The sequence below is a fragment of the Leiobunum rupestre genome, chromosome 8 (genome assembly GCF_980474605.1).
Source record: "Leiobunum rupestre chromosome 8, qqLeiRupe1.1.hap1, whole genome shotgun sequence".
NCBI classification, from domain to species: Eukaryota; Metazoa; Arthropoda; class Arachnida; order Opiliones; family Sclerosomatidae; genus Leiobunum; species Leiobunum rupestre.
In genome coordinates, this window is record NC_143391.1 from 3,076,710 (window position 1) to 3,092,252 (window position 15,543).

General features: G+C 37.0%; 1 protein-coding gene and 1 non-coding gene across 2 annotated transcripts; one reads left to right on the plus strand and one right to left on the minus strand.

Moving 5' to 3' along the window:
- The first annotated feature begins 1,250 nt into the window (after positions 1-1,250).
- On the plus strand, positions 1,251-1,323 carry TRNAA-AGC (transfer RNA alanine (anticodon AGC)). The gene has a single exon. It is a non-coding gene; the product is annotated as a tRNA-Ala (tRNA).
- Positions 1,324-13,278: 11,955 nt separating this feature from the next.
- On the minus strand, positions 13,279-15,444 carry LOC149931687 (ribosome biogenesis protein WDR12 homolog). The gene is made up of 11 exons (XM_090156793.1): positions 15,283-15,444; positions 15,135-15,220; positions 14,967-15,070; positions 14,790-14,896; positions 14,456-14,726; positions 14,347-14,392; positions 14,193-14,287; positions 13,982-14,122; positions 13,813-13,918; positions 13,616-13,748; positions 13,279-13,550 (listed from the first exon to the last, which is right to left on the minus strand). Exons 1-11 carry the CDS (start codon positions 15,351-15,353, stop codon positions 13,394-13,396), a joined length of 1,317 nt encoding a protein of 438 aa, XP_090012919.1. The 5' UTR covers positions 15,354-15,444; the 3' UTR covers positions 13,279-13,393.
- Between the last annotated feature and the right edge of the window lie 99 nt (positions 15,445-15,543).

Genomic DNA, 15,543 nt, shown 5'->3' on the forward strand with positions numbered 1-15,543 from the left:
AACGGATGTCAAAATTATTTAAAGTTTCGATATTAAGAATAGCGTTGAACTTGTCCCTTTAATCTAGTCGCTTTGTAGTTTTAGTGGGCAGTTTTTTTGCGTTTCAAGTTAAAAAAAAGCGACTTGAATGAATTATGGCAGGAATCCCTGAAAATCTGAAAAGGGAAATAAATTATTTACAATTTTTCTCCGGACAAACCCGAAATCGTTAAAAAAATCGGGCCCCGGCGTAACCGTATCCTTTTATTAGACGAGTTAAGTCCGCGCTACAAAACGGGCAGAGGAAACGTGAAGACGTAGCTTCATAATGCACAGACTGTTTACCCTACACGTATCCCTCATTCCCTCTACGCGTTTTGTAACGCGGGCTTAACCTCTCTATTCTCTGGCGTATCGTAAAAACCGTTCGAGTTTTCCACTTTTTATACAGAGATTTCCTCGGCTTTTTTAAAGCTATTTTCCAAGGCATTAAAATATAGAGGCTTCCACTGTCTACTCGCAGCGAGAGAGCGGAAGTAGAGAGTCATTCGAAGCGCGGAGATTCAACCACTTCCGCTTGCCTTTTATTGGCGCGATTTCGCGGAATTTTCTGAAGCGAGCGTCTCGTTGGGTATTTCCCCCCAAAACGCGAAACGCGATAGACAAAGCCGAGGCCTAACGATTATCTGGTGATCCGCGACCAAATCTCTTCTCTGGAAAAAATATAACGCGTAAAAATATCTTTTCATAGACAAAATATTAACAAATAGAATGATAATGAAATCGTTTGTTTTTTAACGGCGCGGACTTTTTTAGCATTTCCCTCCGTACGTTCAGTATTGGGCACCGTTCCTCTCATTGTGAGCGCTTTTAGTATTATGAGCGAAATTGACCGGCAAAATGTTTTTTTTTAAAGAGTGTGAAACGAAAATTAGAGGAACGCTTATTTTACCGCTTAAAAAAGAGCGAAAGGAGAGGAGCGCTTAAATTACAGCACAAAAAAAGAGCGAAAAGTGGAGCGCTTATTTTACCGCTTAAAAAAAGAGCGAAAAGATATGAGCGCTTATTTTACAGCTCAAAAAAAGAGCGAAAAGAGGAGCGCTTAATTTACCGCTCAAAAATTCGTGAGCGTGAGCGGATATTATGCTAGGGAGTGCGAGCGGTGAGTAAGGTAAGCTTTGACGAAAATGCCCAACACTGTTACTACGTTTAGAGTGACGAAGAAAGTCTTTTTCTCTGGAAATCTGTATTGGAAGAGGGGAGTGAGAACGGGGGGCGTAGCTCAGATGGTAGAGCGCTCGCTTAGCATGCGAGAGGTACCGGGATCGATGCCCGGCGCCTCCAAATACTTTTTAACCAAATCCTTTCTTTTTAGGGATAAACTTCCGGTTAATGTTTAATTTGACTACGAGTACGTCATAATATTAACCGGAAATGAGTAATATATCTCACGATTAAATATATTTTCCTCGTTCAATTTTATCTGGAAAGGTTTTGGCGTTGGCCGCTAGTTGGCTCTAAATAGAAAGAAAATTCATAATTATAATGGGCGTTATTCCTATTTCCTCCAAGTGGCGGATTTTGGGAAGTTGATGAATAGAATAGGCGCTTAAATAAATAATCCTCCAAGGAAATCGCCAAGAAGTAATATTTCCGAGAGCCAGGACCCGCAAGATATTGTTTATTTGTAATTTTGGAAAGAACGGAAACTTTTCACCTGTAAACAGAACGTCGTGTTTTTGCCAAGCCTCAATATGTCAAAAAAGCTACCTGGTTAAAAGGGAACGCTTATTGCTGCCGTCACGGCCAACTTTGATCTCTCGCGCTACAGCGGCCATCTCATTGTTAACCTATGAGCAAAAGATGTGTATGACGTCAGCGCCCCTAGCGGATTATTATTTTTAGAATAGTTTTTACATTGAAGACAATATAAAAACCGAGCGTGGCGCTGAACTCCTACACGTTATAGTACAGTTTATAGGGGGAAAATCCTTGCTCGCGGAATTTCGACGAATGTGTTGGCCGCTGTAGCGCGAACAGCGCGTGATCAAAGTTGGCCGTGCTGCCGTAAAGGTGAAAAATTTCCATTATTTTAACAAGCACTATATGAACAGACTTGCAGGGCCTGGCTCTCGGAAATATTACTTCTTGGCGATTTCTTGGGAGGACGATTTATTTAAGCGTCTATTGGAGAAGCAGAATATGTCTTAATTCGGTGAAAACGTCGTGTCGTCTGCAACACAGACTTTAGCAGATAACGCACGGATTTCACCGGAAATTATCACCTCCTTTATTAAATCCTTAAGCCAATGTGTGGAATAAAATCAGAATTGTATGATTTCCTCCGTTTTTTCGACTATGTGGGATAAAAGGAATTTAAAGGCAGAAGCAAACCTAGGCCTTTAAAGTATTCGCGACCGAAACGAGTCTAGGTGGCGTAGGGGCGCTAGCTTCTCCGAGGTGGCGCCTATGATCTAGCCGCTCTAGCGTCTGCTACAGAAAAAATAAAAAGTCATAAGACCGTTTTTTCTAATATAAACTTATCAAAATATAATCAAACGATGCAGAAATTATATTAAAACGCAAGTATCATTATTTATAAATTCAAATTTACAAATTACGACGAGAAAAAATTAAAAGCGTCTGCTTTAGCGGCTACATACCTAGGTTTCAATGGTTAACCAAAGGGGGCGTAGCGATAGTTATCGGTCGAGATTTCATGGATTTTTTTAGTTTTCAAGTATTTAAGCTTCTCTAAACCGATTGCACTAGTTAGCAAACAAAGTTAACAGATTGTCAATAATAGCAGCTCAAGCGATTCAAAACCTATTACAATAGGAGTTCGATTTAAGAAAAATGTGCCTCTCTAAAATCCGGAAAAATATACCAAGTTTTCGAGGGAAATTTAGTTAACTATTCAACTATGGAAATTTCGTCTATCAAACATTGGCAACGGTGCATTTAAGCCTTGCCCAGCGTTGCCAGACGTTCGATAATTTCATCGAAATTTTTAGGGCGCACTATGATTTCCATGGCGTACGATATCGTACCATTATTTCGATAACTCTGCCTCAAAGTACAATAATGTACGATAATTTTTAAATTTTTTTAAAAAAACGAACGATTTAAATTTAATTATTAATTTATATAACTTCTACTTCAAAATGAATATAAATTTTCTGCCGAACGTGCTACGTAGTCCTAAGTGTGAGGTTATTACTCCTAGCATTTTTTAATACATTTTTAAACATATTAAGTTCAGTTAATAATGATAATAGGCATTTTGTTTATTTCCCTGAAATAAAACTCCTGTAGTGCTTTCAAAAAAATCATCTAAATTCAACGCATTTACGTATGAATTCAAATTTAGCACCAAAAAGAAATGTGCGATAATTTTCCAGGAAAATCGATAATTTTTTGGCCTAGATACGATAAATTAAATTTTCGATCTGGCAACGCTGGCCTTGCCGAGTGTATGGGGAATCTTCGGGACTAAGGTGGATTTCGTCGATTACATCAGAAACTGGCTTAAATGAGAACTATTCATAATTCTCCACGAATTACGACTGACAGTACATCGTTCTGGCAATTTTGGGTGCGCGGCGAACTTCCTGTGGGGTCCGTCGCTAAATTAAACAAATCAAATGTAGCGCTTAGTAATAATGTAATTATTCAATAAAGAGAAGATGACGGACATCGCGCCCTCTTTACTCATTACTCTCCTCCGTCCTTTCGCAGCGTGAGAAATCGTAGACATTTCTTGCTATAAAAACAACTCAAAGCCGAAGAAAAAAGTTCTAGACAAACTCCCACTGTATATACGTTTAGATCTCTCGAAGGGTAACCTTAAACCCACCCAAAACTTTACAAGGTCTAAAGTGGTTCTAATTTTTCTTTTAATGCGTCACCCCCACCAAAAAAAAAAACACCGGGAGCGCGCGGCATTATTTTACGTTGGCAATAAAATTTAATCTGCCGCTCGCAATCGTTCCTGCTAACGTACGACGCGGCCCAGTTTTCAGCGAGGTTTTCAGTTTCAACCATGAACCATTTCGAAAGCCCATCGTAACGTAACTGACAAGACTGATTCTTTGGACTCTTCTCATTTAACCACATATTTTAAAACGTATAGCGTTAACTTATATCGGGCAATTTATGTATTTTTAACCCCCGATTTTTATTCGTGGAATGGAAAGCGTAGTGACTTACGCGCCATCTACTATCAGAAAAGAGAACTGCTAAGTTTGCAACTCCATATATCGGGCAATTTATGTATTTTTAACCCACGATTTTAATTCGTGGAATGGAAAGCGTAGTGACTTACCCGCCATCTACTATCATAAAAGAGAACTGCTAAGTTTGCAATTCCATTTTATCTCGTTTCTACAAAACTTATATTGAATTTACTTTGGAAAAACTGACAAATGTGATTGAATGTTATTCATGGTACGTTGGATATACATAATTTTAACATATTAAGATATACGCTTGTCACCCAAGCATTATTCCAGTGTTTTCACGGAATTACTTTCACCAAGAATGTATTGAAGTTACTAAGAATATTTCAGCATAGTATTAACCCCTGGTACCATCCTCACAGCTTTTGTGGAGAAAGTTCGTCTGCATTTAAGGCGCATTCTAGGTCATACCATATAGCAAACTTGAATGGGAAACCAGACGAATTTAAGCTACAAAGGCTGCGAGGATGGGAATCAGAATCCTGTAGTCCAATATTCTTAGTAACTTCAATACATTCTTGCTTTCACTATTGAAACTGCGATATTATCTTCAAATCTCGATAAATTAATGATAACACATTTTTACCCACCCAAAGTTTAAAAAAAACTGATATCTTATTATAATCTCTGGCGAATCAAGTGCCTCTAATTCACTAATCACACATAACAAATGTTTAAACTTTATAGTTTTTAATCATGTAAAACCAATATTTAAATCAATTGAAAAAACCTGAAAGTCCAGATTTAAAAAACAAATTTCATGTAATATGCTTTTTCTTATAGGTAAAAAACTGCCCTCAAAATGGCGGCCATAACCCATAGCTACAGAGGGATACCACTCTATAAATAACTATTAATGTAACTAACTTGTCTTGTAAGTAATTTAATGGGTAATTTTAGTAGAATGAAGACCTGACCGAGCACACCTAAACTAAATTTGTTCGTTGCTGTCGCGAAATTATCCTTCTTGACAGTGATGCCAGGTCGCGAAAATTGAATTTTCCTTTCTACTAAAAACAATGATATTTGCGTAAAACCAAAATAACAAATGTCCCGAAGAAAATAATACTTTGTTTTCATCTCGCAATGAATAAAAACTAGGAACAATTTTACCAGTATATAGTTTGTGCTAGGGATAGAGCGGGGAAAAGTCCTTTGGACTTGTTCCTGTGGGCCAGTTATTTAGCAGACGACTTTCCAAATTGCCAAAACAAAAATTGCAGGGGTGCCACCTAAAACGAATCCAACAAAATACTTATGATTGTATTAATTGACTCTTTCATAATAAGTTGATTTAATGAAGGTCGGCCATTTTTTATGTTAGCTTTGAATCAAATAATTTTTCCCTTCGAATTTCCCTAGATTTAGCTAATTTTGTGTCAGATTTCCCTTTTCCCTTTTTACCGTATTTAGGGGTCAAAATTTCCCTAGATGTGGGAAATTTCCCTCAATCTGGCATCACTGCTTCTTGCTATAACGTTTGCGTCGCACTTATTTAAATAAAAATGATGAATGTATCACCAAGAATGTATTGAAGTTACTAAGAATATTTCAGCATAGTATTAACCCCTGGTACCATCCTCCCAGCTTTTGTGGAGAAAGTTCATCTGCATTTAAGGCGCATTCTAGGTCATACCATATAGCAAACTTGAATGGGAAACCAGACGAATTTAAGCTACAAAGGCTGCGAGGATGGGAATCAGAATCCTGTAGTCCAATATTCTTAGTAACTTCAATACATTCTTGGTATCACTAAATAAGCCAAAAGAGACACGCATCAAGTTGTTCTTTTTGAAACTATACGCATCATAAAAATATTCAAAATACTAATTTGACAGATATTTGAGATAATCCAGTATACTCAAAGCAACAATTTTATGTTTTGACGGGAACCTGCCAAATATAAGACGTAACATAGTACTGTTCAACTACGTAGTTTCTTTCGTCGGGTACTCGGGTTTAGCCAAACTTTTAAAAATGGTTAAAATTGTTTTGGAACCGAATCAGTGCTTCCACTTTGAGGGTATTTTACCCGTTTTCGCGTAAAATTGACCTCGAGAGGGATTTTTTTTCGAGATTGAGGGTAATGGGTAAAATGAGGGTATTTTAAACAATTCATGGGAAATTTAAGGGTATTTAAATAATTTTGAAAATAATCTACCATGAAATATAATTTCCCTTTTTGACAAAGTGTAACTAAGTTGGCCGTAAGTGGAAAACTGGTTTTGCTTATGTTGTTACCTTTTTAGGTTCTTTCTCTGTTGTCAGCTTTGCCGATTGAAGCAGACAAAAATATTGTTTTCGTCCCTTAGTAAGCGAATTGCATACCTACCATTAATATGAGTGTCTTTTTCTTTGTAAAAATTAAAGAAAAAACTGTGATAATTAAACTACATATTTTATATCGTTGTTTTTTATGGGATTTTTTAGGGTATTTTTAAATTTAAAATGGGTAAAAGTTGGTATTTTATTGTTTGAGTCTTGTGGGAATTTTAAGGGTATTTTTGAAATTTGGAATGGGTAAAAGTGGGTATTTGTCAGCTTATGTCTGGGTAAAATGATCTGTTGCAAGTGGAAGCACTGAACGGAATGTACGCTGAACCGGCAGCGCCTCGGCACCCTCGACGTTGTTATTGGAACTTTTTTTTAAATAAAATAAAGTTTTAGTTTTATTCAGTAAAAATATAACTTAATATTGAAAGTTTTGGAACTTCTATTATATTTTGAGGCTACATTTTGTTGAAGGTTTAAGGGGGCCCACTGACCAAATTTATCGTGGGGCCCACCTGCAATCGGGCAGTACAAGGACAGTAGATACAGGGACGAGAAAGCAGGGGAAAAAAATTCGATTTTAAACGTCTTCATATTCACGGGGAGTTAGATGTAAACAAACCGCGGCCATTGTTAAGACGTGGTTCACCATGGACAGTATTATTGTAGTTAGGTTTTACCATTTTGATGTTAAATTAAAAATAAAACCACGAGCGTAAATAAAAAAATGCCCATTTGTTTTGAACACTTAAGCCTGTCAAGAACCGCTAAAATTAGGTGGCCGCCATTTTTTTTGTTTACAACTAACTCTCCTTGCGTTTAGGTCGTTTTAGGTGATATATTCCAACAGAGGCCGCCAATACACTTTCTCGTCCCTGTATCTACTGTCCTTGGGCAGTACCAGTCTATGGCCTGTTGGCTACTGGACTGGACTAGAAGCACGATCGGATGGGGAAGGAGGAGAGATGTACCAGATAGAAGGCCGCCATTAGAGTGGAATCGCGCTTATCCGCGCCATCTATTAAAATAAAATTAAACTAAATATGATCACGTCGTATGAAACGTTGTCTGGTTGGTGCATGTTCTTCGATATATATATAGCTTGTCCGTTTCCTTTGGGATTGGCGGAAAGCGCAGTGGTTCTTATAGAAATAAAAATGAGACTTGTGAACGTCAAGATTTTCACAGTTGTTTAACTTATATAATGTCGTTGAAATAATAAATAAGTTTTTTTACAACTCTACAATATCGAAAACCGATCGAAGAACATAAACAAACCAGACGACGTTGCATACGACGTTATGCCACGTGATCATATTTAAATTAAATTTTTTTAGATAGATGGTGCGGATATACGCGATTTAACTCTAATGGCGGCCTTCTAGCAGGTATATCGCCCCAATACGATCGTGGTTCTAGTCGCATTTATATTTCTATGAACGGACCTTAGGAGAAGCCATCTAGACTCATTTCGAGTAGTCCCTTAAATATACTTTTTGTGATTTTTAATTGAGTAATTAATGAGATAATCTTATGACTCAAGGTCATACAAAAGTAAAAGCATTACAGTGGAAATGGAATTTTCAAAAGGCAAATTCCATAGTACAGGTCCCCTACTGACTGCCTCCTAAAAAATTTACAAAACAATTACGTCTTTTAAATTCTTACCTCCCCCGCGTGTTTTAAGAAATTCTAGAATCTTTAGAGCAGAAATTGTGGTTTAGAGCCCAGCATGCCCAGCATCCAGCATACATAATTACGAAACTAGAGTGACATTTAAGTAACCGGAAAAAATGTAGAGACCGTAGGATATCTTGAAAATTTATCCGTTATAATATTTTCAGCCCTCTTTGAGACGAATTTCCCAGAAAACAGAGCCCTCTAGAGAATCCGACACCGCAACATTTCTTCTCCGTCGAATTCCGAAATGTAAACAGAATTCGTCGACTTTGATATAAAAATTCGAAATTCAAGGGAGAATAATTTATTTTTTCGGCGTTCTCCATTGACTGTTTAGGTTAGATTTGATTCCCGAGTTTTCCTTTCCGTACATAAAGAGAGCCCTTTAAGACATTTTTGACATTTACTACTGGGCTTAATCGCGCCCCGGCGCCCCTGCTCGTCCTATGATTATAATATTTACGTGAGGTTTATATACCAAGGGATTCTACGTAACGGGTCCGGCTCACTTCAAAAAACCGCCAGCGCCTAAACGCTTTTTTAACAAACTGTCAGAAGAAGTAAGCCAAGACTTGATTCGCTTTCCCTTCTCGTAACTTTTCTCTCTCTCGTGTTTTCGTTTAGCTTGACGTGTCTAAATGATTTAGGAGGGCCGTGTAAACAGTCGCCGAGGTTTTGTTTAGCTCAGGTGCGCGAGAAATTGAATTATATTCAGCGCTCAAGGAGTTGAAAAGAAGCTCATGAAATATACCGAAACCTACCCGCCATCTCAACGAAGAGGGTTAGCCTTAAATAAAAATAAAAAATCCCTCGGACACAAATGGGATGTACAAAAAGAGACTCTAAAGGTCCGATTTTTAAATACTAAATGGCGCCACTAGTCGGAAATTTACAATTTTTAAATGATCCAAAAATAGTAACCAATATAATTTTTCACGCGTTTTTTATGTTGGTATTTGTTCATTGGTTTAAATAAAACTTCGTTTAAAATAGCTTTATAAGTGGTTTTTTAATCCTACGTTTAAAATAGCTTTATAATTGTTTTTTTTTAATCCTACGTTTAAAATAGCTTTATAAGTGGTTTTTTAAATCCTACGTTTAAAATAGCTTTATAAGTGGTTTTTTTAATCCTACGTATAGCTTTATAAGTGGTTTTTTTAATCCTACGTTTAAAATAGCTTTATAAGTGTTTTTTAATCCTACGTTTAAAATAGCTTAATAAGTGTTTTTTAATCCTACGTTTAAAATAGCTATATAAGTGGTTTTTTTAATCCTACGTTTAAAATAGCTTTATAAGTGGTTTTAATCCCACGTTTAAAATAGCCTTATAAGTGTTTTTTTAATCCTACGTTTAAAATAGCTATATAAGTGGATTTTTAATCCTACGTTTAAAATAGCTTTATAAGTGGATTTTAATCCTACGTTTAAAAGAGCTTTATAAGTGGTTTTATCAATCATACGTTTAAATGCTTTATAAGTGGTTTTATCAATCATAAGTTTAAAATAGCTTTATAAGTGTTTTTTTTTAATCCTACGTTTAAAATAGTATTATAAGTGGTTTTTTAATCCTACGTTTAAAATAGCTTTATAAGTGGTTTTTTAATCCTACGTTTAAAATAGCTTTATAAGTGGATTTTAATCCTACGTTTAAAAGAGCTTTATAAGTGGTTTTATCAATCATACGTTTAAATGCTTTATAAGTGCTTTTATCAATCATACGCTTAAAATAGCTTTAAGTGGTTTTTTAAATCCTACGTTTAAAATAGTATTATAAGTGGTTTTTAATCCTACGTTTAAAATAGCTTTATAAGTGGTTTTTTAATGCTAAGAACAATAATGAATTCTTTTTCCACCGAAACATTTAAACTTTCGCCATCTACTATAAATTAAAACATTACAATAGAATCTGGTAACTTTTCCAGCAATTAGAAATTGTGTAACTCACTCTTCCCATGTGCGAAGGTATTGCAAGGAGCGGATATGTTTAGTGGTAACAGTTTTTTAAACATGGACATTTCTTGTGATACCTTCGCACTTGCACACTCGCTGTTAAGCCTATTTATTCCGATAGAGGGAGGAGAATAGGCGTTACCTATGACCATGGAAAAAGTAGTTCCATGCTATGACATTTCTATGGTTGACGAGCTTACTTGGAAAGCTCCTTGTATTACGCAAAGTCAGAAGCTCTAATACAATTTCTGTTCTCTCTCTCTCTCTCTCCCTCTACCCCTACCCCTAGGCATTCTAAATGTTTGAGCTCCTTAGCGCCATCTATTATTTGAAAAGAGAAAGTATGGTGTGAGGGAGTAAATGCTAAATGCACAAGTATAAACATTCGTTTTGAAAAGACAATAATGTGCGAATAACCATTAGCTATGCATCAGTGGCTTAACAAGAGCTATTTAGAATAGGCTTCGTGCGTAGTTTAAATTTTGGTCATAAGTATCGCCGCATACCGACCGAGTTTTAAATTGAATTCCTGATTGAAACCACACCACCGGAGGTCCATCATCAAATGCCCTACGCCAGCGTCCACACGCCCGGACAGGTGACAAAACCAGCATGGGTAGCAGAACCCTACTACTGATGGTCGCACCTTCGACGCAAGCCGCTCAACCCAGCAGAAGGTGCAGCAATGGGCCAACCAACTCGCCACTTCGCACACAGCAGTGGGAATAAGAGCGGATGCTCTGGCAACGCCAGCCGACACCTCACCTAGAGAGGTAGAGAGCCAAGCCCTTTGGAAAGAGCGCCTAAAGGGGAACGGCGGGCATACAGCAGACCGCATAACCCGGCACAGCTGGCACCGGATATCCCGGTGGAACCCCAAAAGGCCGGGAGATGGGCCCCACAGCAGGCAACTCAATCCGCCGAGACGGCCAGTTTGCCCAGCCCCTCTCCGTTAGCCTGGGCCGAAGCCCAGTTACCAGCCCACATCGGACCGAAGTCGGAGGTGGAGATAGGACCATCCATTAATCAGGCTGTGGCCTTCGCTCGCAGTGAAGATCTCGGGAACATTTTCGTATGCTCTGACTCAGAATCGGCCCGGGCTATGACTTTGGGGGACCGCCAAGACCCTCAAGTGCTACGTTTCTGGAGCCTCTGCCACGGTTACCCCATACGTGTTCAACTATTGTGGTGTCCGGCTCATGCCGGTATCCCAGGGAACTAGATGGCGGACAAATGTTCCACAGTAGCGGCTATCGACCATCCTGCGCGGCCGATGGTTTTTTTGCCTCGCACCAAAAGTTACCCTAAAACACGGGTTTCGGTTCTGGTTACGGACTGTTGGCAGGTTTCATCGAACCACTTTGTTTCGGCTTGGGGCGTCGGGTGGAACAAGACTGATCCATCACGGGACTGTATTGCAGGTCTTCGGTTGCCACGTTGGCAAGACTCGTTAGTAGCACGTATTAAATGTGAACGGGTCTCCGTATGGCCTTTTCTCGAGGTGTACTACCGATTATTTCGGACGTGTGTACTCTGCTCCGCGCCTTTGGCATTCGATAACTTTACCGAGTCCAATAGTGTTGGTTTTTGGTGTGTTTATTTATCTTCCTATCACTGTTTGTATAGGCTTTTGTTGAATAATTCTGTATGATGCGCATGATGTGAAGGCCTTCGCTGCCATGTTTATACACCAATATTAAGTCTTTCTTATTTTTGAAAAAAAAAATATGAAAGCTGTCCTCCTAGGACTGGTCTGATCGTTCAAAATTATCTCTGCACAACAGCTGAAAGTTTTTTTTTATTCAAAGAAGAAAGGGCGGATTCAATTATTTCTAACATGCCCCGTTTTCAATCACGAATTTTCCTTAAAAAAATTACGCTTTCGCGTCAAAACCAACCGCGAGAAGCTTCTCTATCGGCTTTTTTGTCACGCGAAGCAGATATCTAAATGGATTTGATATATGATTATTTTTAAATAAAAGCGCGTCAAAAAAGCAAAAGCGAAAAGCCTTAAATTTATCGTAATTGAAAACGGGTCTTTACATTTCTTCACGCATAAAATTTCATTCAGAATAATGGCCAATAAAGGAGGCCAAACCTTTAAATATGTTGATATTTTTAAATCATAAATAATTTTTGATCTACCAAAAATGTATTTCAATAGGCGCTTAAATAAATCATCCTCCAAGGAAATCGCCAAGAAGTAATATTTCCGAGAGCAATGCAGGACCCAAAAGGTATTGTTTATATAGTGCTTGTTAAAATAATGGTAAGTTTTCAGAGTAAACAGAACGTCGTGTTTTTTCCAAGCCTTAATATGCCAAAAAAGCTACGTGGTTAAAAGGGAATGCTTGTTGCTGCCGTAAAGGTGAAAAATTTCCATTATTTTAATAAGCACTATATAAACAGTGACTTGCCGGTCCTGGCTCTCGGAAATATTACTTCTTGGCGATTTCCTTGAATGATTATTTATTGAAGCGTCTATTACGCGCTTTTTAAAAAAACTAGAACTGGACAAATAGTTCAAGTTTACGTCAAGTGATGGCGTCAGCTTCAATACAAAAAGGACCTAACCGGGTGGGAAATATTGGAACTGAACTGGTTAAAAGACTACCTTCTTTATAAATCCGGTAACTCCACTTAATAAGCATTTTTTTATTCGTTCTTATGTAGTTAGAAATAGAAAGTTATCAATAGTTTATCAATTTTAAAAAGCGTTGCATGTTACAATTTTTTTTAAATAATTTTTTATATAAATTTAATTTTATGATATACTTGATTTTTAAACTAAGGTAGATAATAGACGCTTAAAGGAAATCGCCAAGAAGTAATAAATCCAAAAGCTAGGACCTGCAAGTCACTGTTAATTTGGTGCTTGTTGAAATAATAGAAACTTTTCACCTGTAAACAGAACATCCTGTTTTTGCGTAGCCTTAAAATATCAAAAAAAAGCTACCTGAAAAGAAACTCTTATAGCATACCATACAACCTGTACAGGTTAAATTTTCTATTATTTCAACAAGCACTATATAAATAGTAACTTGCAGGTCCTTGTTCTCAGAAACATTAATTCTTGACGATTTCCTTGAAGATAGTTTATTGAAGGGCCTATTAAACACGCGAGTTCGGAGAAACTAAAAAGTAATCACGGTTTGAAATATTTTTCAGATTTATTCTTAATATCAGTATAATAAAATTTTTACAATCGCGAAAAAGCAGCAGAGAGATTATATTGAGGAAGAAATTACTGTTAATAATTCACAACTAAAAGTATTTTATGAAATCTCCATTCTATTATTTTGAAAATTCTCAGTCGAATACAATTTCATATGATTATCAGCTCCACCACTGATGACGCAATTTGCTTGTCCCCAATCGCAACACAATATTCTCTCCTCGTGTCCTGACATGTCATACAGCGGCGCTTTAGGGCTGCAAAATGATCAATAATTAAATGTATTTCATTTCTAAAAACAAGAGCCAAAATTTAAATATACCTCCTCGTATCCCATAATTTAAGAAGTTTGTCGTAAGAGCCAGAAACAAAATGATGTTCTTGATTAGGAGACCATTTCACACAAGAAACCCAGGCGTTGTGGGATGTATAAGTGCTTTTTACCACATTCCCTTCTGCGAATATTTAAAATTTTGGGATTAGAGTATTACTGAAATTGTGATATACCCAAAAATGAACCTTTCGTTCTAGGATCCCACATACGAATGTGCCTATCAGCTGACGCAGTAATTATATTTCTTGTTAGTTCGGAGTACGAAACATCAAAGATTGATTTGGCCCCATTCTGTTTAGAGATTGTAATTGTAGCATTGTTCTTGGTTAAAAATGAATAATTTATTAATCTTACCAACTGAGATTTTAAACCCGCTAATTCTAAGTCCCATAATCGCACCGTATGGTCCATTGAGACTGATAGTAACTCGTTGGTGTCCGTCCATTGAACTCCCGTGACAGCTTCATTATGACCCGTTAATGTTACTATAGAGCTCTACAGATTTCAAATTCTTTGTATATTCTCATTTGGCTTATGATATTTTTAACTATTAAAAGTAAATTACTCTATATTTGGTTTTTCCACTATCCGATTTAAATTTCTTCCTTAATACTTCCCCTGATTCGTTTTCTGACGAAGTGTCGTTTTGATCATCAATAACTAAAGAATATTTGAAAGTTATTTCAGGAAATATCAATATGAATGTACAAAATCTTTACCTGACGACCAAATTTTTATTGTGTGATCGTAAGAACCTGTTGCAAACTAAAATCATATTGTAGAAATAAAGCCAGGATAAATATAAATTTCATAAGATAAAACATTTACTTTTCCTTGGTATGGCGCGCAATCAACGCAGTCAACGCTACGGTTATGTCCTTTGCAAACTGAGACTCCTTCAATCGCATTTGTTACTTGATTCCATTGCCATAGCATGGCTGTTTCGTCATGGGATGTACTTATAAATGTGCATATAGGGTCACCAATTGTAACCCATGTCACTGCTTTAACTGGCCCAACATGATTTGGAATGGTCATTTTATGTTCACCTTTAACACTCCACAAATGCAGTGTATTGTCATAACAACCAGATAAAATCCTACATTAATAAAGTGTCAATTTATAACAAAACTGTGCATTATTTTTAATGTATTTAACTTACCATTTAGAGTTTGCATTGACTGCACTAACCCAGTCATCATGTAAAAGACTGTCTTCGGGTACCGGGGCAGGGTACCTTTCTATAAATTCTACTTGAATCACATTTTCCTAACATAGCCTCATTTAAATTAATTTAAACATCAAAATGAAAAGTCTTTGAGATGATATGGTATCTTACAATACTGATTTGTTTGTCATCAAGATGTTGTTGCAAAGAAACGCATAGTAATTCTTCCGCAACGAGGAAGTCAAACTCCCCATTTTGCCAATTATCATTTGACCCTTTGAAAAACCTTATAAATACCGTAATTTTCCCATACTTTTTTTCAATCGTTATAAGCATTACCTTCTAAAATTGAGTTTGTAATTAAATTTAATTCCTTCTTAGTTGAGCTACCAGGAATGGAGTATGGAGTATTGGGAATTGAATATCTGAAAAATTGAGTTAACATAAGGTAAGTATTTGTGTGAAATCTAGTTTTATATTTACATACTTTTCCTGTTTAGTAAATAAAGCTATTTGGATTTGTGGTGTAATACTTGGTTGAGAACTTGGGAAATCCATCACGACCACGATGCTGCTAACTACAACATGCCACTTCAGAGGAAAGTTAGGAAACCGACAAAGACAGACAAATTATTACTGCAGCTGCAACGTGCCTCTGAGCGTCGTTCTATCATTCTATCATTGATTCTATTAAGTTCGGAAAGTCGTCTGCTACGCTATTGGCGTCATTTGCAGGTAATTCAAATGG